This window comes from Molossus molossus, unplaced genomic scaffold (assembly GCF_014108415.1).
Source record: "Molossus molossus isolate mMolMol1 unplaced genomic scaffold, mMolMol1.p scaffold_m16_p_4, whole genome shotgun sequence".
NCBI classification, from domain to species: domain Eukaryota; kingdom Metazoa; phylum Chordata; class Mammalia; order Chiroptera; family Molossidae; genus Molossus; species Molossus molossus.
This window is the reverse complement of record NW_023425377.1, coordinates 79,024,535-79,048,561: the sequence shown is the minus strand read 5'-3', so window position 1 is coordinate 79,048,561 and position 24,027 is coordinate 79,024,535. Positions and strand designations below refer to the sequence as shown.

The 24,027-nt window shown below is 49.3% G+C and overlaps 1 protein-coding gene across 3 annotated transcripts in view; it reads right to left on the bottom strand.

The window, feature by feature from the left end:
- Positions 1-10,516, bottom strand: part of PIP5K1C (phosphatidylinositol-4-phosphate 5-kinase type 1 gamma) — a 54,652-nt gene extending 44,136 nt beyond the window's left edge. For 2 of the 3 annotated variants that reach the window (XM_036281750.1, XM_036281752.1), the window contains exon 1: positions 10,346-10,516. In XM_036281750.1, the coding sequence (XP_036137643.1) occupies positions 10,346-10,439 (94 nt within the window). In that variant the 5' untranslated portion in view covers positions 10,440-10,516. The remainder of the gene's footprint in view (positions 1-10,345) is intronic. The other variant, XM_036281751.1, reaches the window with a different exon arrangement.
- Positions 10,517-24,027: the final 13,511 nt, after the last annotated feature.

Here is a 24,027-nt window from a genome sequence, read left to right as displayed (position 1 = left end):
ACACACACACACACACACACACACACACACACAGATAACAAAATGAGGCAAAGCATTAACAGTTGGGGAACCTCAGTGAAGGGTATTCACCTTCGTATTCTTGCAACTTTTTCTTCAGGCTTGAAAGTTTTCAAAATAAAATATTTTGAAAAAGAATAATATATGCAGAGACAGGTAGGTATGACACAGAAAAAAATACTGGATCGTCATTATTTCCACAGAAAACAGAGAGGGAGAGACAGAAACGTTCACATTCTACTGCATACAGTTTGGCTATTGCTCTTTCCCAGTAAATCTGTTATTACTTATAGTTTAAGACATGCCTGCTGCATGAGACACAGGCAGACATACAGGACAGAACAGGAAGTCCGGAAATAGACCAGCCACACACAGGAGTTTGGGATATAATCAAGGTGGCATCTCAAATTGGTGAGGAAAGCAGATTATCCAGAGAGTGTGGCTCGGATAACTCTGAGCCACCTGGAAAAGCTTGAATCTAGTAAACCCTCATATGCCTTATGTCAGGATAAATTCCAAATATAGTAAGAATTTAAATGTTAAAAAAGTGAAATTATAGAAGTACTAGGAGAATTTTTTTTTAAATCCTCACCTGAGGATATTTTCCCATTTTTCTTCAGAGTGTGAGGGAGGGAGAGAGAAAGGGAGAGGGCGAGGGTGAGGGAGAAGGAGAGAAACATCGATGTGAGGGAGACATATCGACTGGTTGCCTCTCTCATCAGCCCAACCAGGGCCGGTACCAAATCACAACCGAGGTACGTGTCCTTGACCAAAATCAAACCCATGACTCTTTGGTCCATGGGCCAATGCTCTAACCACTGAGTCAAACTGGCCAGGGCAGAGGTAATAGAAGAATTAAAAAAAAAAAAATGAAAATATATATTTTTTTCCTTTATTGATTTTTGAGAAAGGAAGGGAGAGGGAGATAGAGATAGAAACATTGATGAGAGAGAACATCAATGCCTCCCACTGGGAATAGGGCCCACAACCTGAGCATGTGCCCTGACCGGACTCAAACAGGTGACCTCTTGGCACATGGGTCGATGCTCAACCACTGAGCCACACTGGCTTGGTAGAAGAATTTAATTATAACTGTTGAACAGGGAAGATTTTTCTGTCTATGAAACCAAAATGGGAAACCATAAAAGGAGATTGGTAAATCTGACCACAGGAAAACAAAACTACCTGCCTGACATTATAAGCAGTATAAGAGAAGATGGGGAAAACAAACTATTTGCTCTAGTAGCGTAGGTTAAAAGGAAAATCTTTCATAATATATAAAGAGTGCCTACAAATCAACAGAAGACTAATAACTCAATTGAATATGAGAAAGATACAATTATACAGTTCCCAGAAAATGAAGTAAGAGTTCTCAGATGTGTGTGATTAAATGTAGGAACAGGGGTGAGCAATGAATAGGAGTCTGTATATGTGGAACCAAGACAAACAGGAGCTCATCTAAGCAAAGGTTACAAAGAAACAGCCTCTTCAATAATTCTGGTGGGTGACACTCCATTTTCCAGCTCTGACAAAAATACAAACTACTGTAGGGATGAGAGAGCAGGTAAGAGTCCCCCCACCAGTCCTGTCACCATCCCTGGGTGACCTAGGTGGGCAAGTCACTATATTGCAGGCTTGTCTTTGTTCCCTTTGCTGGACATTATATATATAATTTTATCCTCACCCGGGGACATTTTCCCATTTTTTGTTCAGGTAGAGTAGGAGGGAGAGAGAGGAAGAGAGAGAGAGAAACATTGACATGAAAGGGACACATCGAGTGGCTGCCACCCGCATGACCAACCAGGGCTGGGGACAAACTGCAACCGAAGTACACGCCATTAGCAGCCACTGAACCCGGGTCTCTCTGGATCACAGGCTGACGCTCTAACCGCTGAGCCAAACCGGCCAGGGCTGGACTATATTTTTAATAAAACAAAGATGGCACAGTAAAAGGAAAAACTATTTGAAGAGCTTTCACTAATATTCACAAAGTAAATCCAAATTGCAACTATCCTGACATGTCATTTTGTACCCATATGATTGGCAAAGATCAGAGAAATGGACCAGACATAGGTGCTCTCACCCACTGCGGAAGGAAACTTGGAACTGTTCATTTGGTTCTGAGTTTATCACATTTTTTTTTACATTTTGTATTTTATGATCGTCTGACATCTCAGGGCCTTGCAAACCTGGGGTCCTCTCTCTCTCTCCTTGGCACTGGTCAACTCAGAGATCACAAACAACTCCCGGTTAGTGTACCTTAGATGTACAAATCAAGCAACCCATACCCCCACCTCCTTATCTAACTCTCACACACAAGCCCATATCCCCCTGTCCCAATCACCCTAGGGCCAAGTGTAGGCCTCCCCTATCATGCAGAGCCCACTGAAATTATTCAAAATAGCCAATCGTAAGCTTATTCATTGCACCTATCCTGCCTTGTCAATTGCATCCTAACAAAACCCCAATAAAGGTTTCCCCTCATTTCTCTGCCTCCTGGTGCTTCCCCAGGTGCCCTGCATACCCCTCCTCTTGGGAACCATGAGTAACAAACTCTTTCTCCGTGACTGTCATCTCCTGATCTGTAGGCCTCACCACACCTGATTAAAACACACCCCAAACCCTAGCTGGTGTGGCTCAGTTAGTTGGGCATCGTTCCGTGCACCGGAAGGTTGCTGGTTCAATTCCAAGTCAGGGTACATGCCCCGGTTGTGGGCTCCATCCCTGGTGGGGGCCGTGCAAGAGGCAGCCAATTAATGTTTTACTCTCATATTAATGTTACTTGCTCTCTCTCTTCTTTCCTCTCTCTCTAAAATCAATAATAAATAAATAAATAATAAAATCTTTAAAAACACACACATCCCAGGTACATTTCAGTATAGGTAGCACCTTTCCAAATTACACAGGCATGGAGGGAGCCTTTACCCCAGCAGTTCTGTCTCCAGGAATTCAGCCAACAGAGATGACCCTGCAGGTGACACTTTGCAGTATTATTAGAGCATGAGACTGGTCACCACCAAATGTCATCATCTATCAGGTACCATCAGATTATGTCATCCAAGCTGTGGCTCTCTGAGCCTGACAGAAGGCCCTGTTAATGACACCAAAACCATGGCTGTGGACTAGAATTTGCACGTGCACCTCTGCCAGGTGAATGGGTGCATTCGCGGTGACAGCAGCCCCATCATCTGGGTCTCTGAGTGATTACAATGAGTTCATTTCCCTGCTGACCCACCAGGGACACTCAAATGAGAAACAAGATTCTGGAACAGGCCACTGAGTTGTAGGGATGTTTGTCACACAGTGGGTCCTAAGCCACCCTGACTGAGACAAGCCCAGAGCCTCCCCTGAGAGACACATTGGCCAGGTCACAGTCACGACCAGGGCCAAATGGGCTCGCACTAAACCAGCAGGCCAAGGGGTCCCGGAGGCAGCCCTCTCAGACTCTAGGCTGACTGCGCTGCCCCACACAGCCACCCAGCTACCCTCCAATGCAGGTACACAGCGCTGGTCCAAGCTGCCTAGCCCAAGTTGTGTGCCTCTGCTCCCCACTTACTAAGCATCTGCCACATGCTAGGCCCTGTTCTGAGCATTTCCTGGGCACTGATGGATCTAATCCTCACGTAAACCACAGAGGAAAGCATGTCTGCAATCTTGCTTTGCAAGTGAGAAAACTGAGGCACAGAACAGCTGAATAACTTCCTCCCGTGGCTGCTGGGACCCCATTTCTTGGCTCTCCTATGTCTCTTCTCTTCTCTATCTACGCCTGCTCCCTTGGTCCCCTCACCTATTCACACACTGTCCCATTTCCTAATAATAGCACCTGATGCACCTCCAGCTAAGACAACTCCCCAGCAGGGGACACATGAGGAGACAATGTGCAAGAGAAGCACGACCCACAGAACATGGCCAACCCAAACTTCCCTAAAACCTTCAACAGGCCCAGACGGTGTGGCTCAGTGGATTGAGCATCATCCCATGGACTGAGACGTCCCGGTTCGATTCCCAGTCAGGGCACATGCCCGGGTTGCAGGCTTGATCCCCAGTCGGGGGGCATGGGGGAGGCAGCTGATCAGTGTTTCTCTCTCACACTGATGTTTCTGTCTCTCTCTCCTTTCCCCTCTCTCTAAAAAACCAATACAGACACATTAAAACAAAAAAACAAACCTTTAACAGCAACCCCAGGCCCCATCCAGGATAAAAGCCACAACATGTATGCATGATGTGTGGGCAACAGAAAGGAGACACTTGTGACGAAATGTTGGGGCTCCTTTCTTCAATGAAAAACAGAGGCCAGGTCCCCAAAACTTTTCCTTTCCACTGGTTCAGGCCCTTTGGGGCCCTTGGGTGGACCCCACACCCCCTGGTGTGGCCTGATGGGGCAGGAGGTGCAGGGCCGGGCAAGGCCCCACAGCTAATCCCCTTGGTCAGTAATCCTCTGCACAGGGGCAGTCCTACAGCTCAGGCTGCGAGTCCAGCTGGTGCAGCAGGAAAATTCTCAGCGGGGTCTCAACCTGCCTTGTCGCATGTGATGACACACAACTTGGCCAAGGTGGCAGGATTTGGGAATGGAAGGCCTGGGGGCCCAAGACCCCCTTGGAACCTGGGCCTCCCCTTGGAACCTGGGTCATGCAGATGCCATTTAAAGAGTGCTGTGGGGGGCTGCAGACCTTACCTATTCCTGAACCCCTGAATCCTCAGGACACCACAGCCCGTATCTTCAGAGGAAAGCAGGGACCTCACTTGATCAGAGGCATACTGTTCAAGGTCAAGGCAGGGTCAACCCAGGTCAATCCCCAGGCCACCCTGCCCTGTCAGAAAGGCTCCACATGTCTTGAGCCCCGACCCCCTGCCCCAGCAGCACCCCCTCCTCCCTGTTCCTCCCACATCAGTGCAAGCTCAGCCTCCTAGACCTGCTTCTTCCTGGGCCCTCTCCACCCCACTACCAACTCCAGGGCACACTGGCCAAAACCCTCCTGGTTTCTTCCCCTCCCTCATCTCCCTCTACCCCATCCTGCCAAGCAGCCCCATCCCCACCAAGCAGCCGGAACATGCTCTGCAAAACTGACTCAGTGCTCACTGCCCTGCATCAACCTCCAGCACCACCAACTGAACTCAGAACAAAACCGAGTCAAAGTCAGGGTCTCCAGGGCCCCAAGTGGCTGGGCCTGCCTATCTCAGCCCCTGCTCCACACACAGACTTAGCTTCTGTGGCTTAAAGAAATCAGTCATTTCGGGCCCCTTTGCATGTTCCCTTTGCCTATAAACTCCACCCTCAGCTGCTATTTCTTACTCAAGTCACCACCTCTCCTGACCACCTACCTACAGCAGCCCCTGGTCACTCATACTGCTACAACATGTTTCACTTCCCTCTGCATACTCACCACTATCCAGCATGGTTTTATTCAGGGGTCAGCAAACATTTTCCATAAAGGACCAGGCAGTGAATATTTTCCACACTGCGGGCTATAAGATCTCTGTCTTGAAACTCAGTTTTGCCATTGTAGCGTGAAAGCCGCATGGACAACATGTGAATGGGTGTGGCCATGTGCCAATAAAACTTTACTAACAAAACCCAGTAGTTGACAGGATTTGTCTAGGGGGCCACAGACTGTGGTCCCTGGTCTTATCTGTTTACCCTCCCACCAATCTGAGAGGCCAGAGAGCAGTGAGGGAATGCCCTGGTCACTGATGTGACCGACCTCAGCACCTAGAACCCCACACAGCCCACAGTAGGTACTTGATACATGTTCAATAAACATTGTTCAAGGACTAAGAGGCAACTGCACATCCTCACATGCTCTGAGTCCCACAGAAGACTCCAGCTTGTGCCAGGCTCTGCAAGAAGCAGTTTATGATGTGCAGTTCCCTTTGACTCACATGTGGACCTGAGGAGGGAAAACCCCAGTCTAACATGGAGTTGACTACACACCAGGCACCCTTCAAAGAGCTTTGCATATCAATTCACTCCGTCGAGCCCTATGACCAAGGTACAGTCATCACGCCCACTTCACAGATGGACAGCACTGAGGTGGAGTGTCCCTAGCTGGTAAAGGTGGTCCAGTTCCCAAGGCCTCTCCACAGAGCAGACCGAGACTGCCAGTCAAAGTGCCTTATGTTGCATTTCTAGAAAGTGGCCAGGGTAGGATTCAAACTGGGAGCTTTCTGTCTCCTAAGGCCACAGCTCACTCACAATGAGGGGACCAGGGATGCTGCAATCCCTGATTACCAATCGCCCACAGCTACAAAGGCCTCCAGTGATGATGCCTGTCCCACTCCAGGAATGCTGACCCCTCACTGTTCCTCAAGCACACCAGCCCTTTGCTTGAACTGTGCTATCGTCCTACCCTTCTTTCAGGCCTCCCTCAAATATCGGGGAAAGCCTCACTGAGGAGGAGGTATTTCAGTAAAAACTTGAAAAAGCTAAGGAAACAAATGCCATAGATATGGAGGATAAGTTTCTAGGCAGAGAGAAGAGTCTATGCAAAGGCCCTGGGACAGGACTATGCCTGGTGAGTTGGAGAAACAGCAAGCCCTATATGACGAGCAGAGTGAGTGAAGGGGAGAGAGGAAGGAGGTGAGGGTGGGAAGGGGATGAGGGCATGTTGTACAGGGCCTTGTGAACCATAGGCAGGACTTGAGATTTTACCCAGAGGAAGCTGGGAGTCCTGGAGAGTTGTGGGCAGAGAAAGGATAGGACCTGACTCAGTTTTTAATGGGAGCCTTCTGGAGTGAGCTGTAGGGAGCATATGAAGGGACAGAGGACCAGGCCAGAGATGGATGATGGGGCTGGACCAGGTGGAGGCAGAGGAAGGAGAGAAGTGGGTAGGTTCTGGGTCCATTTTGAAGGCAAAACTGACATAATTTGCCACCAGATTAGATGTGGAAGGGATTAGGAGGTCTGGAAAGAGGTGGACTATTCTGAGATATCACAGGAACAGGAAGGACAGGAGGGAAATGGCTCTAAAACAACAGACCACAGCATAGCCCAAAAGCCCACAGGCAGCTCATAGGCCCCAGTTGGCCCTGTGAATGTGTCCAAGCCCCAGGAACCAGATACCCCACACAACCTAGAAAGCCAATGGCGAACCCTATCAAGCCTTCTCTGGACCAGGACTTAGGAGCCCAGGCGTTTAAAGTAACCAGATTCTAAACACCGAGATACGTTTTACCTCCCATCAGATTGGCCAACATGACTGAGGCTGATAACATCCGGAGCTGGCAACGCTGTAGAGAGACAGACAGTCTCTCTGGGCCCCTGTCATACCTTCCTGGAAAGCCTTCGGATACGAGATAGTCATTTTTCAATCTGCTAGCCCCTGACCCAGACACTCCGAGGCGGGACTCCAACTTCTAGAAACTGAAGCACCCATGTTCAAAGACAAGCCATTTACTGCTTGTAACAGCAAAAAGCAACTCCAGAAAAACCTGAATGTCCCCCAGCAGGAAGATGGTGAATCAGTGGGGGCTGGCCCCTACAGCAGCTATTGCTAATGTTCAATAAGCACTCTCATCCCACTTTACAGATGAGGACACTGAAGGCTCAGAGAGGTCAAGGCATTTGCTCTTCAGCAGAACCCAGGCACTGTAACTCTGGGGTTCCCACCCACCCTCTTAACCATGGCATGGTATTCTTTCTTTTTGAAAAAAAAAAATAACTGATACCACGGGAAAAATTCCAGATTATTACAAACAAAAAGCAAGCAAGTTACAGAATAACAGGTATAGTACAGCAGCTTGTCCCCAGGGTGACTACCTCCAGGGGACACTGTCCGGGTCATCTGTAGTTGTCACAACTGGGGGCAGGAGCTCTTGGCATGGACTAGGAGGGGGCTAGGGATGCTTTCCAACACCCTCCAGTGCCCAGGGCAGCCTTTCCAAAACAAAAAATTTTCTGGCCCAAAAAGTCAAGGAAAGAGACCCTGGTGTAGCATGAACCACCTTGGTGAAGAACAGGCAGACCTATTTTTGTGTTTATATATTTGTACAGTGGTAGGAAAAGGGTAGACAGCTATTACCCAAACTTCACAGAACTTAGGTCAGGAGAACTGAGTGTGGAGGGAGAGTGCAGCTCTTTTTTTAAAAAATATTTTTTCTTTATTGATTTTAAAGAGAGGAAGAAAGGGAGAGAGAGATAGAGAAATAGAAACATCGATGAGAGGGAACATCGATTGGTTGCCTCCTGCATGGCCCCCACTGGGGATTGGGCCCATAACCTATGCATGTGCCCTGACTGGGAATTGAACTGGCGACCTCTTGTTGCATGGGTCGATGCTCAACCACTGAGCCACACCGGCCAAGTGAGAGTACAGCTCTTTAAAGAATAAAATAAATTATTAGCTTGGGGAGGCAGATTTCTGTGAATTTCAATGACAGGCAGGGAGGGTCAGCCCATATTTTCCAGGCCCCATGCTCAGTCAGACCCAGCCAGACTTGGGGCTGGGACTTTCTCTGTCCCTAATCAGTTCCCCCAACCCCTGATGAGACAAATGTTTGCTCTGCAGCTTTCTTTTTTGTTTTTTAATCCTCACCTGAGGATATTTTTCTATTTATTCCATTTATCCTCAGATAGACTGGGAGGGAGGGAGGGAGAGAAAGAGAAAGGGAGAGAGAGAGAAACATCAACGTAAGACAGACACATGGATTGGCTGCCTCCTGCAAGACGGGACCAGGCCAGGGAGGAACCGAAACTGAGGTACCTGCACTTGACCGGAAATTGAACCCACGACTCTGGTCCGCAGGCCAATGCTCAAACCACTGAGCGAAACCAGCCAGGGCTGCTCTGCAGCTTTCCAGTGGTCACTGAGTCTGAACCTATTTAGTCTCTGACCAACCAGGCCTGAGGGCTGATAGCAGAGGTGAGGATGCTGAGAAAGGGCCTCGCTAGGGCCCTCAATCACGCATGGTGCTAGTCAAGCAAGGACACTGGCTGAGCGAAGGCGAGGCAACTGGATGATGGAAAGGAAACAGGTCATCTACCAGGCAGTTCCGGATGGCAGTGAGAAAGGAAGCAGTGGGAGTCTTCCAGAGCCCAGGATGCTCACTCTGGCTCTCTCTCCAGACACTTCTCTCCAACTCCCAGGCAGCAAAGCATCTCCCTGCTTGCCAAGAAAGCTTTTGGAGGCCCAGGGGAGAAGTAGGATGGATGCCCATGTGGGTGTCTACAGGACTCCACCCATGAAGGCTGCTTGGGAAGTGCAAAGGGTTCTTTGGATCAGGAAACTTCCTACTTGGGAGCTTGTGACCTCAAATGAGAAGGAACCACAGTGGCTCGGCACTGTACTCCGCCCCAGGAAAAGGGGACCTGGAGTTGGTGGGGCTAGGCAAGGCTGCCTAGCTCCCTACACCTGATCTGCTGGAGGACGAGGAAGAGGGGCTCCAGGAAGCAGTGGCCCTACATGACTAGAGCAGACTCCCAGTATCCAGGGAGAAGGCTTAGAAGGGCCCACTCTTCCCCAGTCTGCTTAAAGAACCCCAGCACCGAAGGTGCCTCAAGATGTCATGTCCTTAGCTCCCTCCTATGACAGGGAGGTAAACTGAGGCCCAGAACGGGAAGAAATGGCCAATGCACCAGAACTCGGGTCTAGTGACTTTCAAAAAGAGAGAAGAGATGGTCAGGAGGCTGACCCAGATGGCCACAAAGACCCTCCTTCCTCCACCCCAGCTGCCCCTGGCCTTTCCGACCAAGACCAGTAAGATCACCACTTGTGAGACCAGGAAGCTGATACCAGCAAGGTGTGTGGCCCAGAGAGTGGGTCCAGGCAGGAGGGCACCTCTAGTCCAGTGTCACCCCCTGTCATGTTCCACCTTGGAGACAGGGACCCCTCACTGGAACAGGGGTGCTTCATCATTCCAGACACGCAGGGCAGCCCCCCTCCCAACAAGACTGGAAGGATGTCGTCCCGAGCGCCCTCAGCAGGAGGCTGAACACTCACCCACCACGCGTCCTAAGTGGGGGCTCACCCTCCCAGGGATGTGGACTGGTCTTCCCCGCATGCTTCCAAAGCAGGATGCTCCACCCACAGCCTCTCAGAATGAGGCCCCGCACTCACTCCCGCTCCCAGTCCGGCGCCCCTCCAAGGGATCTCCGGAATAGGTGGAACCACTTCGAGCCCCCAGGCTCCCTCGGGCCCAGGGCGGAGAGTCTCTTGGCCCGGTCGTGGGGCGTTCCATCCCCCCGCGAGTACCCCTGAGTGGAACGTTCCGGTCTCCCTGCAGCGGGTCTCGGCGGGCCTCCGGCACTCGGACGGGTCCACTGGGCCCCGGCGGGGGCGGCAGGCGGGTCCACTCGGGGTGCATGAAGGGACGCGAGGTCCGGAACCGTTACCTGATGCCGCGCCGCTCTCTGCGGCCCAGGTCGTCTCCGAGGTCACGGTACTCCCCTCGGCGCTCTCCGCCTCATCCGGCACTTCCAGCTCCATGGCCGCGCGGACCCGCTAGCGAGCGGGCGCCTGGAGGTTACGACCAGATCTGCGGCCACCGCCGCTGAACAACAACCGCCGCCGGCTGGAGGATGGAGGGAGGGAGCCAAGCCCTGGGAGCAGGGGGAGGGCCGGGGGCGGGGCCAGGCCCTGCGCCATCACGCACCGCGTACGCCGCCAATCGGGGATCGGAGGCGGGGCCTGAGCGCATCCGAGCCCCAGGAGAGCCTCGAGCGCCCCCACGCGCCCAGGGTGTGGAAGGGCAGCGCCATTCCAGTCACTTATTGCAAGAGTATTAATATTATATATGATATATAAATACCATTTACAATTAACAAATTATTTACCGCTACATTATAAGTGACACATATCACTGTGTTTAACATTTTAATATAAATAATAATTATAATGTGATGAAGTTTAATTTTCATTATGCACAATATAAAGTTACATGTAATGTAATACATCTGATAGACATGTTATTACTAAATAAAACTAACACATTATTACATAAGTAATATTACAACACATTACATAGTGTAACACATTATTACATGAGTAATTTGTACATTTGTAATGTATAAACATTACATGTAATGTTATTTATAATATAGTTATAAACATACATAATAATATTACTCAGTGCTGGTCTCAGTGCTAAAATCTTTGCATGCAATATCTCCATAAGTTGGAGGCCTATTTTTTACTACTAATATATTCCCAGTACCTAACACAGAACATTATACTTAGAAAACAATAAATATTTGATAGTATTGATCAAGCAGATGAAAACTATATCATTCCCATTTTACACATGAGAAAACAGGAACTCAGAGAATTACACAAAGAACCATGCTGTGAATCAGTGTATTTATGTACAAGGAATAATTGTATTACTGTTGTTATTAAAGTCTGATGGTGAATTTATTAATGATATGGCTAGGTGGTTATTAATTGTGAGATCATGATTTAGGGATTAATAAATGCTGCTTTCAGTAGTTTTATTCATAACTAATGATTTCCACTGTTGGGGAGTGGGGTGAGGGACGGTAGTGGGGTCCTGGCACCCTGCTAGTAACTGACTCCAGGCCTGCCTGACTCCAGACACATGGCCCTTTATCATTATTTGGGGTGTTGGGGAAGCACCACCCGGGAGTTTGGTGAAAATGCAGTCTCGTGCATCAGAAAGTTGAGGGGTGGGACCCCACCATCTGGGTTTCAGTGAGCCCCCTAAGGCAATTTGAATGCCTGAAAGAGTTTAAGAAGCACTGGTTCAGACAACTGGAGAAGGGCTGAGGGTTGGATCAGTAATAAGGATTATGAAAATGAAAGAAATTTAAAAAATATATTCAGGGTTGATTCTGAACCTTTCCTGGTGGGAACGCAATACTACTAAAACTGAAAAAATCAAGAAGTGGCAAAACAGACATTATTTAGAGATGGAGAAGTGATGTCAACATAATTTAGCTTTAATGAAACTAAGAGGACAGTGCCTCTGGAAAGGGAGAAATTGTAGGGTGACAATGTCACTCTGCTCATTTTAACAAACCTGGAATAGAATTCAGCTCTTTAAAGTGCATATGTGTATAAACTTTAATTAAAAAAAAAATGAAAATGTAAAAAGACAAACCCAAACTGGGGCCAGAGTTGGGGTAGGCAGGAGAGGATAGTCAGGGAATAGAGAGGGGCAGGGGCCCGAGTGGGACAGTGGCTTCTGGTCCTCTTGATTCATCCTCCAATGCCCCTGCTCTCTTGTTCCCATCTTATATTTATTTTTTATTTATTGATTTTTAGAGAGAGAAACATCCACTTGTTGTTCCACTTATTTATGCATTCACTGGTTGCTTCTTGTATATGCCCTAAATGGAGATGGAACCTGCGAGCTTGGCGAACCGGGAGGACACTCTAACCAACTGAACCACCCGGCCAGGGCCACTTTTCCAGTTTTACAGGGTGAAAAAACTGAAGCTGCTCGGCTTGGGCCGGTTGCCTGGTTTCTGGCGCCCCGTCGTGGCCATAGAGGCTATTACCAGGAGCACCAGGTACCAGGTGGGAGGGACCCATGCGTCTCCCTTCCCCTTTCTTTCTTTCTTCTTCTTTCTTTCTTTCTTTCTTTCTTTCTTTCTTTCTTTCTTTCTTTCTTCTTCTTTCTTTCTTTCTTTCTTTCTTTCTTTCTTTCTTTCTTCTTTCTTTCTTCCTTCCTCCTTCCTTCCTTCCTTCCTTCCTTCCTTCCTTCCTTCCTTCCTTCCTTCCTTCCTTTCTTCTTGCCACAAATATTTATCGAGCATATACTGTGTACCAGGCACTGTTCTAGGCCATGGGGATACAGGAATGAGCAGGACAAAATCCCTGACCTCAATAAGGTGACATTCTAGAAGAGAGAGATAATCAAGCACAAGACAGAAGGTAGTTTCAGCTTCTAATAAACACTTTGAAAATAACACAGATGTGCCACAGTGGCAATAGAATGTGATAGAAAAAGACAGGCTCACTATCTACTATGCATTAAGCACCTATTCTAGCACTGTCCAAAACTACAATGCAAACTAATATAATGGCCAATTAAAAAAAAATTGTTTTTAGTGGCCTGGTGGGTTTGGCTCAGCGGTAGAACATTGGCCAGCGGACCAATGAATCGCAGGTTTGATTCCAGCCAAGGGCACATACCTAGGTTTCAGTTTGTCCCCAGCACTGGTCGAGTTGTGTGGGAGGCAACCAGTAGATGTGTTCCTCTCATATGGATGTTTCTCTCTCTCTCCTCTCTCTCCCTCCCATTCTATCTGAAGACAAATATAAAAATATCGTTGGGTGAGGATTAAAAAAAAAAACTCTTTAGTTTATTGATTTGAGAGAGAGAGAGATTTGTTTTTCCACTTATTTATGCAATCAGTTGATTCTTGTATGTGTCCTGACCGGAGATCTAAACCAAAACCTTGGCAAATCGAGAGGACACGCTAACCAAGTGAACTACAGGGCCAGGGCAATGCAAGCCAGTTTAAATTTAAAATATTAAATGTTATTTTAAAAATTCTAGAAACCACAATTTAAAAACCAAAATAGAAGCCAATGAGATTAGTTTAACTATATATTTTATTTAACCCAACATCTCCAAAATTTCATTTCAACAGAGTAGATATTACAAATAATGAGCTTGGGGGAGGGGGGTATCAGTGGGAGAAAAAGAAGAAACATCTGTAACAAAAATTAATTAATTAATTTAAAAAAAATAAAAATAATGAGCTATGCCCAGCTGTGTGGCTCAGTGGACTGAGCATCGTCCCATGGCCTGAAAAGTCCTGGTTCAATTCCAGTCAGGGCACATGCCCAGGTTGTGGGCCCAATCCCCAGTGGGGGGCATGCAGGAGGTAGTCAATCCATGTTCTCTCTCATCCATGTTTCTGTCTTTCTCTTCCTCTCCCTTTAAAATCAATAAAGGAGAAAAATATTTTTTTAAATAACAAGCTATTTTACATTCTTTCTGGGGTACTGCATCTTCCAATTCTGGTGTGTACTTAACCACATCTCATTCATTGGGACCAGCCACCTATAGGTAGTGTCTAGAAGGGGTGGTCCTGCTATGTGCTCTGTCCTGTTCTAAGCACTTTATGGACATTTATTCATTTTCTCACCCTTTGAAACTCCCTAGGAAGTAGATACTAGTGTCTTCCCCATTTTTCAGATGAGGAAACAGGAGACCCGCAGCTACCCAGCCGGGAAATGACTGAAGATTCTCAGCACAGGAATCTGGCTTTGCAGCACAGAAGCAGAATTTGCTCTCAGATCTGCAGGGTGGAAAGAAGCCAGTCCTGCCACAATTTACAAGGTGGCACGTGGTGGAAAGCACAGCAAGTGCAGGCTTGGCAGTTCCAGCTGCAGAGGGGAGAGGGAGGGAGCCAGGAGTTTCATTGATTTATTCCTTAATTTATTCAACAAACCTTTCCCAAGGACCAGCCTATATGTGCTGGGGCCAGTGCTGGTGTCAAGGGCTCAGAGGTGAATGGTACAAGTATGGCAGGACTCAGTGTCCCTGGCCTCTGGACGAGCAGGGGTTAAGGCCAGCTGCTCCCACGTGAGAGCACCTTACGACAGAGCCACACACCCAGCCAGCCTCCCTGTCTCTCTCACATCGCCAGTTCGCCTGTGCATGTCGCATGTTGCCGCGCTGGTTCCACCTGGCACAGGACCTACTAGCCGATTACTGCCACAAGAGAGGAAAAGTTGAGCAAACAGGTGGGAAGGCCAGAGCTCAAACCACAGGTTCCTTCCCCACCCCCATGCCAGGCGGGCACCCAGGCCCAGGCTCCTGCTGCCTGCCCAGAGGCCACTCAGCCTCCTAGACAGGTAAGTCCCTGCTCTGCCCACCATCCCAAGGCCATTGCCTGGACCAGACTCCCCACCATGGGGACCTGGGATCCGAGATCACCTTCCCTCAGCTCCCCGGAAAGCAGGAAACTGACACTCCTGCGTGGGCATTTGACATAGTTTCTACAGGATTATCTGCCTGGCAGTTACTGCCCCTGGCAGCTGGCCCAGGACGCCAGAGCCAGAAACCTAAAAGGGTCATTGTTGACCAAAGGTGGTGCCAGGGGGCTGAAGGGGCACAGGTTGGTCTCCAATCCTCCAAACTAAGGACGCGAAGCCAGGCAGGGAGGTGGCAGGCGGGGCAGCTTGGCACCTGGTCAATGTGGGGGCCTCCTGGAACTTCTGAAGAGGCCCTTGAGTCTTCTGACAATTGCATGGGCCTCCCACCCCCGCTGGAATATGCAGGATCTGGGGAAACGTGTCCAGGGGTCGCCTTACCTTGCTTCTCTTGATCCCTTCTCTGGGTAAAAATCTCCTGATAGTGAAATGCAGGAGGGGGTGGGTGAGCAGACAGTTGTCACAACAGTTCCAAGAGCAGTCTGTGGGAAAGGAGCCAGGGTGGTCTCCGGGCACAGTCTGTGGGCAAGGAGCCAGGGTGGTCTCCGGGCGTAGGAAGCCTAGAACCTGGAGAGGAGAGGAGTTGGGTGGCAAGAAATTTTTCTGGGTCATTTGCTCCCAGAAGTGCAGGACAAAAGCAGCTTCTTGGAAACCAGTGTCTGATTGCACCTCAAGTCTCTTTGTCCGGGACCAAGTGGGTCCCTCAGGGCTGGGAAGGCATGGGCATCAGAGACTCGGGGCACAGAGAGGGCCTGGCATTGGGGATCACCCAAGGGCAGCAGGGTCACAGGGCTCCCAGGGAGCAGGGAAGCTGGAGATTTGAGGGGTTGTGGGGTTAAGGGAGATATGTCTCGGCTGAGACAGCCTCCAGCCATTTCTCCTATCTGGACCTCAGTTTTCCACTCTGTAAAGTGGGTATAAGAGTCACCATGTAGCAGTGTGCTGAGAACAGCACACAATAGTGTCGGTAGTAGAGGCTCAGTCATGCAGGGGTCATGGAAAAAGGTGTCCCACTTAAAATCGGACTTCAATATCGTCCCATGGACTGAGAGGTCCTGGTTTGATTCCCAGTCAGGTCACATGCCCAGGTTGTGGGCTCAATCCCTGGTAGGGGGCAGCCAATTGATGTTTCTTTCTCACATCAATGTTTCTCTCTCTCAAAAAAAAAAAAAAAAAAAATCAGACCTCAAAATGCCAAGCCAGCCACCTTCCGGTTTTACAGAGGTCAAGTCCTGGCTCAGGGAGGAGCAACCACTTGCCCAGAGCTGCACAGCAAAGTTTAGACATCAGAGAGATAGGAGTCAAAACGTAGAGAGCAGAGAGGTCTGAGGCTGCTCATGCCCCCAGAATGAAGCCCCAGGCTCAGCATCTTGTACAAGTCCTGCCTCCCTGGCTCAGTGCTTCCACGAGGCCCTAAGTTCTGAGGAAAGTTCATAGTAGAGAGTGTGGGTTCCTGGTCTTCCTCCTCACACTGGCCCAATGCCAGGGAGCAGTGTTTGCTCAGGGTGGAGTCTGTCACCCTTTGGAATGGGCTGAGATTAGTAGGAGATGTTTCTGGGAGGAGGAACTGCGCAGGAACTGAACCTGCATTTATGGAGCACCTACTATGTGTTCTGGGCTTTGGGGATTTAAAAAAGACCTCTGGCCCTGGTCGGTTTGGCTCAGAGGTTAGAGGGTTGGCCTGCGGACAAGAGAGTCCTGGGTTCGGTTCCCGCTAAGGGCACGTACCTCCGTTGCAGTTTGTCCCAGCCCTGGTTGGGGTTGTGTGGGTGGCAATCACTTGATGTGTCTCTCTCACATCGATGTTTCTCTCTCTCTCTTCCTCCCTCTCTCCCTCTCGCTCTATCTGAAGATAAATAGGAAAAAAATGGCCCTGGCCAGTTTGGCTCAGCGGTTAGTGCGTTGGCCTGCGGTTCGGAGAGAACCGGGTTCGGTTCCTGCTAAGGGCACGTACCTCGGTTGCAGTTTGTCCCCAGCCCTGGTTGGGTCATGCGGGTGGCAGTCACTCAATATGTCCCTTTCATGTCGATGTTTCTCTCTCTCTTTCTCTTCCTCTCTCTCCCTCCCACTCTATCTGAACAAAAAATAGAAAAATGTCCTCAGGTGAGGATAAAAAAAAAAGTCCTCAGGTGAGGATTTAAAAAAAGGCCCCTGATCTTGTGGGCTTGTATTTTTTTTTTTTTTTAATCCTCACCTGAGGACATTTTTCAATATTTTGTTCCAGTAGAGTGGCAGGGAGAGAGAGGAAGAGAGAGAGAGAAGAGAGAAACATCGACGTAAAAGGGACACATCTAGTGGTTGCCACCCGCATGACCCAACCAGGGCCGGGGACAAACAGCAACCAAGGCACGTGTCCCCAGCGGGAACCGAACCCAGGTCCCTCTGGACCACAGGCTGATGCTCCAACCACTGAGCCAAACCGGCCAGGGCATCTGGGCTTGTATTTTGATGGAAGAAGACAGAGAAGAGACAAGACATAATAAGGAAGTAAACTGTATCCTAACTTGTATCCTGGGTCAAAGGGTGGTCAGTCTCACAGGAAAAAAGTAAAAGAGGTACAAGAAATAGGAATTAAACAGGTGGGAAGATATTTTACAACCTTAAATAAAGATGAGGGAGGACTGACTCATCTGAGAAGACTTGAAGGAAGTACTTGGGGCATTCCAAACAGAAGTAATATCAGGTGTAAAGGCCCCAGGGCAGGACCATGTCTGGTGGTTGGAGGAACAGTGAGGAGGCCTGCACGGCTAGAGAAGAGTGAGGGAGGGTGAGAGAGGAAGGAGGTCAAGGCAGGGAGGGGAGGAGGCAGGTTGTGCAGGGCCTTGTGGGCCTTGGGGAGGACTTGAGCTTTTATCCCAAGGGAGGTGGGAGCCCTGGAGGGCTGCAGGTAGAGGAGGGACCAGATCTGATTCAGGTGCTCTCAGGTGCCCTCTGATGGCTACAGGGAGGACAGACTGTGACAGGAGAGGGCAGGAGCCAGGCGACCAGGGCTGAGTTGGTTGGGTTGATCCAGGTGGGCAATGATGGGACTAGACCAGGTGGAGGAAGAGGAGAGGGGATAAGTGGGCAGATTCTGGAAATTTTTTGGTAGAAACACAGCATTTGCTGGTATATGTGAAATATATTGGGGTCCAGGGCGATTAGGAAGAAAAGAGGGAAGAATGTTCTGGGGCTTGAAGATTTTAATGGGTGAGTGGGATAAGTAACTGAGAGGTAGAAGAAATCTGAAGGGGGAGCCTTAGAAGCCGGTATGAAGCCTTTTGGTGTTATGGTGTTAAAGGATAATTTTTTTTCCCAAAAAGGTAAAAGCATGACTCTCATACTAATATAAAACAAACAGATGCTTTTTGAATTTACTTAACTCATTAATTAATGTGGGAACCAGTAAGATTTTACAGCCTGTTCAAGAAAGAGTATAAAGAAAGAACACAAACACACACACACACACACACACACACACACACACACACATGACATCAAGAATGCTGAAATGAATTTGCAAATACATTCAAAACTGGTCAATGGTCACAGGGCAATCTGTGTTCTCCACAGGACAAAATTTATTTGCATTTCTATGGATAAGAATCATTTGCAATACTATCAGTTTCCTATAACTGACAGGGTTGTAAAACAGTTCACAGGTAATGAGAAGCATAGGTGACTTGGGAGGGTAAGCCAGAGTCTGGCATTAATCAGATGCTCAATAAATATGCTTTGAACTGATGCTAGGGAGCTACTGAATGTTCTTGAGCTGAAGCCACAGCTCATTCACTGCACATTCATTGGCAGGACTATTTGTTGAGTCTCTGTTCTCCCTGATGGTCTGTGAGCTCTACCACTGTAGTATCCCCAGTGCCTAGAGCAGTGCCTGGTATGCAGTAGGCACTCAATAAATAAATAAATAGCCCTGGCCAGTTTGGCTCAGAGGTTGAGCATCGACCTGCGGAGCAGAGAGTCCCAGGTTTGGTTCCCGCTAGGGGCATGTACCACAAAAATAAATAAATACATAAATAAATAAATAGCTCATCTACTTCAGCGTAGAAAGGCCAGTTATGTGTACTCTAAGAGGACAGATTCCAGCCTGGCCAGTGTAGCTCGGTGGACTGAGTGCCATCCTATGGACTGAGAGGTCCCAGTTCGATTCCCGATCAGGGCACGTGCCCAGGTTTTGGGCTCAATCCCCAGTGGGGGGGCATGTAGTAGGCAGCTGATTGATGTTTCCCTCTCACATCAATGTTTCTGTCTCTCTACCTCCCTTCCTCTCTGTCTGAAAATATCAATAAAAACATATATTTTTAAAAAGAGGACAGATTCCAGGTGTGGCAGGTTCAGCCACAAAGCAGATAAGGACTGTCAACGTGAGGCTCACAAGAGACCTTTAATGGGAGTAGTCAGAGAGGAGCTGGCCTGGGATACCACTGCAGAGGTCAGACTGCAAACAGGGACTGTAAGAAAGGTGGCAGGGGTCAGGGTCTTACCCCCAGCTGCTGCACAGGACAGAACCTTGATATAAAAAGTTTGGGGGGCCCTGGCCGGTTTGGCTCAGCGGTTGGAGCATCGGCCTGCGAACCAGAGAGTTCCGGGTTCGGTTCCCGCTAGGGGCACATACCAAAAAAGAAGAAAAAGTTTGGAGGGTCCACCTCCAGCCCTGGGGACACCATAATTCACGTTTGTATCTTCCCACTGGGGCTTGTGTCCCTCCTCCTGGTTCTGAGTGGAGAAGGAAGCACAAGGAGCACCCAGGCAAACCTTTTCGTGCACCTGCTACATGCCAGATGCATAAACATCTGAACTTTCCTAAGGATACTACTCAAAGCTGGAACCAGGTCCCCATTATACAGATGGGGAAACCAAGGCAGGAATCAGAGGGACTGAAATTCATGCCAGGCTCAGCGACGCCCTCTCCACAGAGCTTCCTTCTAGAGCTTCGACATCCTCCTTGCGCTCCCTCCAGCTGCATACCGTACCTCAAGTTTCTAGAAAGGTCTACAAGCCCTCCTCACTTTCCCTTTTCTCCTACACCAAAGTGCTGTCACTAGGACGCACCAGGACCCCACCACATTGCCAACCCCTGGAACACTGCTCAGTCCTCATGTGCTCTCGGGGAGTCTGCCACACCCAGAATCTGCTGTTCCTCAACTCCCAGGACCCTCCTTCTCTTCCACACTCTTTCCTTAAACCCATGACCCAGTCCAGTCATGAGGAAAGCATCAGACCAACCCAAAGGAGAGTCATTCTGCCCAATCCCCGACCAGTGTCTTCCAGACTGTAAAGGTCAAGGAACAAGGGAAGCAGAGCTGTGGAGCGGTAGGAGACATGCTGGCTGAACACTGGGGGATCCTGGTCAGGTCCCAGAGCAGAAAAGGGACATTAGTAGAATCTAATTACAACTTGGAGTTTACTTAATGGTCAAATAGTAATGTTGCTTTCTTAATTTTCACAAATATACCAATGTCATGTACAATGTTAATGTTAGGGGAAGCCGAATAAGGAGCATATGAGGACTCTCAAATTACATCTACAATTTTTCTGTTAATTTCAAATGTTTCTGAAATAATTTTTTATTTTTTTTTTTAAGGCGACATTTTACAGGGCCTCCAGGGTTGGCCTCCTTAGTCCCCAGCTTCCCCCTCCCCTCACTACAAACGGTCCTCCCTCCCAGCAGCCACCAGAGAGCGCATGTGAACACCTGAGTCAGGCCCTTCCTAGGCTCTCCAGGTCTCCCATCTCCCTCCCAGTAAAAGCCCAAGTCCGCCCCAAGGCCCACAAAGCCCTGCATGACCAGTCCCTGTTCCCTTCCTGCCCACATCTCCTTTCTAACTCCTCCTCACTCACTCTACTCCAGCCACACAGGCTTCCTCTCTGTTCTTCCGACATGCCAGGTGTGGCCCTACCCCAGGGCCTTTGCATGTGCTATTCACTCCACCTAGAATACCTTCACCCAGATCTCCCATGGCTCCTCCCTCATCTCCTTTAGGTCTAACTGTTTCTCTGCACAGGTCTCTCTCACTTAGGTCACTCCTACTAAACTCAGTTCTCATCTCTAGTGCCATCTCTAGTCTCATCTCCTCAGAGAAGCCCTCCCTGAACCCCGAGTTCAGGTCATGTCTCCCTGCCAATGCTCACAGAAGTCTATGTTGTACTTTTTACTTACGTTTTGTGATAATTCCATTATTGTCTATCTCCCCTGAGGATTCTGAGCTTCCTTTAGAGCAGGGACTGAGTCTGTGTCATCAGTCCTGTGTGTACACAGTGGGCACTCAATAAATGCTGATGATTGAGCCATAGCCCAGACAGGCTGCAGAGCTGCTTCAGGACATTCTTGGGTTACTGTCCAACCTGTTAGGCCACAAATGACCTCAGCCTCCTGTAGCACAACAAAGCAGCCTCCACCAGGGAGATGTCAAGCCAGGGAGTAAAGTCCCCAGCTCCTACCCATCCTGGCAGCTGATACTCTGGGAGACCTCAACCCAGCCTCTGCCCTCTCTGGGCCTCAATTTCCCCAGAGATGCTTAGAAGGGGCCAAGCTGTTTTACCCTGAAAGTACTTCTGGGACTTCCCCTTCCCCTGCATCCTTCCCTAATCCCTCATGCTACACCTGCCCTTTCCTGGTTGAAGCTGGCACTGAATTTCAGGTGGGAAATTGGTTCCCATTACTTCTTCATGCACTTAGTGCATAGTTGGGACTTGAAACATTTTTGTTGAGTGAATGACTGAATGAGTAGAACAATGAAGGCATGAATGAAGTGGATTAATGAAAAGCAGATTTTTAATTCCTTAAAGTGATCTGGAGGTCAGGGGAATGGTGGGGCTCAAGGTTAGTGCCCTTCTTCAAAACCTGGGATTTGAGCACAGGGTCAACTGACCGGTACCAGGAAGCCATCGAGTACTCTTAAGCAGGGCATTAAAATGTGAGATCAGCCCTGGCCGGTTTGGCTCAGTGGTTAGAGCGTCGGCCTGCAGTCCAGAGAGACCCAGGTTTGGTTCCCACTAAAGGCACGTTCCTCGGTTGCAGTTTGTCCCCAGCCCTGGTTGGGTCATGCGGGAGGCAGCTACTTGATGTGTCCCTTTCACGTTGATGTTTCTCTCTCTCTTCCTCTCTCTCCCTCCCACTCTATCTGAACCAAAAATGGAAAAATGTCCTCGGGTGAGGATTAAAAAAAAAAAGTGAGATCAGAGTAGTGGGTGGCTGGAGAAAGACTATGTGTCCTGAGGTGACTGTCCTCTTTCCAAGAGGGGTTTAGAATGGGGTTTCTCTACCCCAGTGCTATTGACATTTGGGGTCCATTTATTCTCTGTGGGGCCATCCTTGGAGCTGTGGGCTGTGAAGCAGAATCCCTGGCTTCCACCCACTCGATGCCAGGAAAACCTCCAGTCATGACAGCCACAGATGTCCCCAGACGTGGTCCAGTGTCCCCTGGAGGCAGAATCACCCTACAGGGAGAAGTACTGACAGTAAAGAATCTGGGGTCAAACAGCCAAATCCACCTCTTGCTGGTCAGGCTGTCACTTGACCCATCTGGCTTTAGTTTTCTCGGCTGCAGAATGGGCACATGAATATCATGTGTAACAGTGGCTGGAGTGAAGCAAGCACTCAATACAAGTGAGCCAGCAGTCTCATTTTCATGGATTCAATCCATTCATTCTATAGATAATGGCACTGAGATCAGGAGGCATTGAGTGCAGGAATTCAGGATGTTCCCCCAACTTCTGTCACCTTCAGGCCACTTGTCTAATTTGCCAAACTTGTGTTCCCGTCAGTAAGTCCTCCTGAGTAATCGCAGCCACAAACCTGTGTGTCTGTGGGGAACTTATTTATGTTTTTCTTATGACCCATTAAAACAAATGCCCAGCTATTTAAAAAATGTTTGACCTTGTTCTACCTAAAATCATTTTCTGTGTCGTCTGCTGATAGCTGAAAGTCACATCGAGAAAGGCTGAGCTTTCCCCTCCAGCCCTGAGGTACCAAGTAGGTCTTCAGAAGGGGCTTCTGCAAAGGTTTATTGCTTTGGTGGCATTTGAGGACCCTTGAGGAGCCAATTCTGGCTGACTGGGGTCTCCAGACTAGTATTTTTGGGGGAAACTGCAGCTGGGAGGAGTAAGAAGTCAGCTTTGGGGGCCTCGAAGACTTGGATTATATTGTCTGCCTTTTTCACTTGACAAACTCTTATTCAACATTCAAAACCCCAGCTGCAATGCCCCCTCTTACAGGAAGCCTTCCTTGATCTCCCAATTTCTTCTCTGCCTCACCCCTTCCCATAAATCTAGGTTTTCTCTCTGCACAGTCTTGACTGGATGAGGCTGGGAAGGGGTGTCTATACCCAGATCTGCCCTTTCAACCTTGGGGTGAGGTGGGGTTCTGGGGGAGCTGAGCCTTAGGGAGGTTTGTTTTGTGGGTTTTTTTAAGCAGAAAGGAATGTGGGTGGAGCCACCGCCAGCTCCACCGATCCAGGTGACTTCCTCTCTTACTCACCCCTAGGTAGAGGGTTTCCTGCTCTGGTCCTTCCTAGATATTACCTTAGGAACCTGGGCCCCTGAGGGTGAGGCAAGGCTGGGTGAGAAGGAAGTCCGACCTTTACTCCCAGGAGCCTGAGGAATTTCCTCCTGCCCCGCCCTCCTCTGCTGGGGGCCCAGCCCAGTGTTGGGTGTGAAGACAGAGCCAGCTGGGCTAGTGGCCCAGTAAGGCAGCTGTGCATCTTCCGAAAGTCCATGCTGACGTCCTCTCTGGGCCTCAGTTTCCCCTCTATGACATGGAGTAAATCTCCTGGAGATGGGGTGACTCAAGAAAGACCAGCTGTATGCTCCGGAGGTTTCTAGCTCTCAACTAGCTACAAATCTATTAGGCCTCCCCCAACTGAATCGCAACATGTGTCCGTTTCACTGATAGAAAACCTGTCGAATCGCAGCTGTGTTCCGATCGCGGCCGAATTCCTGCCGGGTCTTTCTTGCAGCCGCGCCTGGCCGGTCTCCAGCCTCGGCCGCTGGCTAGTGCTCGGCTGGGTGGAAAACCCGTTCTGGAGTTCCCACCCGGGGCCTGGATCCCGTGATGTGGCCGCAGGGGCAGGCCGTGAAGGCGGCCTCCTCGGCCTCCCGAAGGCGTGTCGGGGCGGGGGCGGGGGCGGGGCCGGTACGGGAGGCTGAGGAGGAAGGCCGGCAGGTGCAGCCCGGA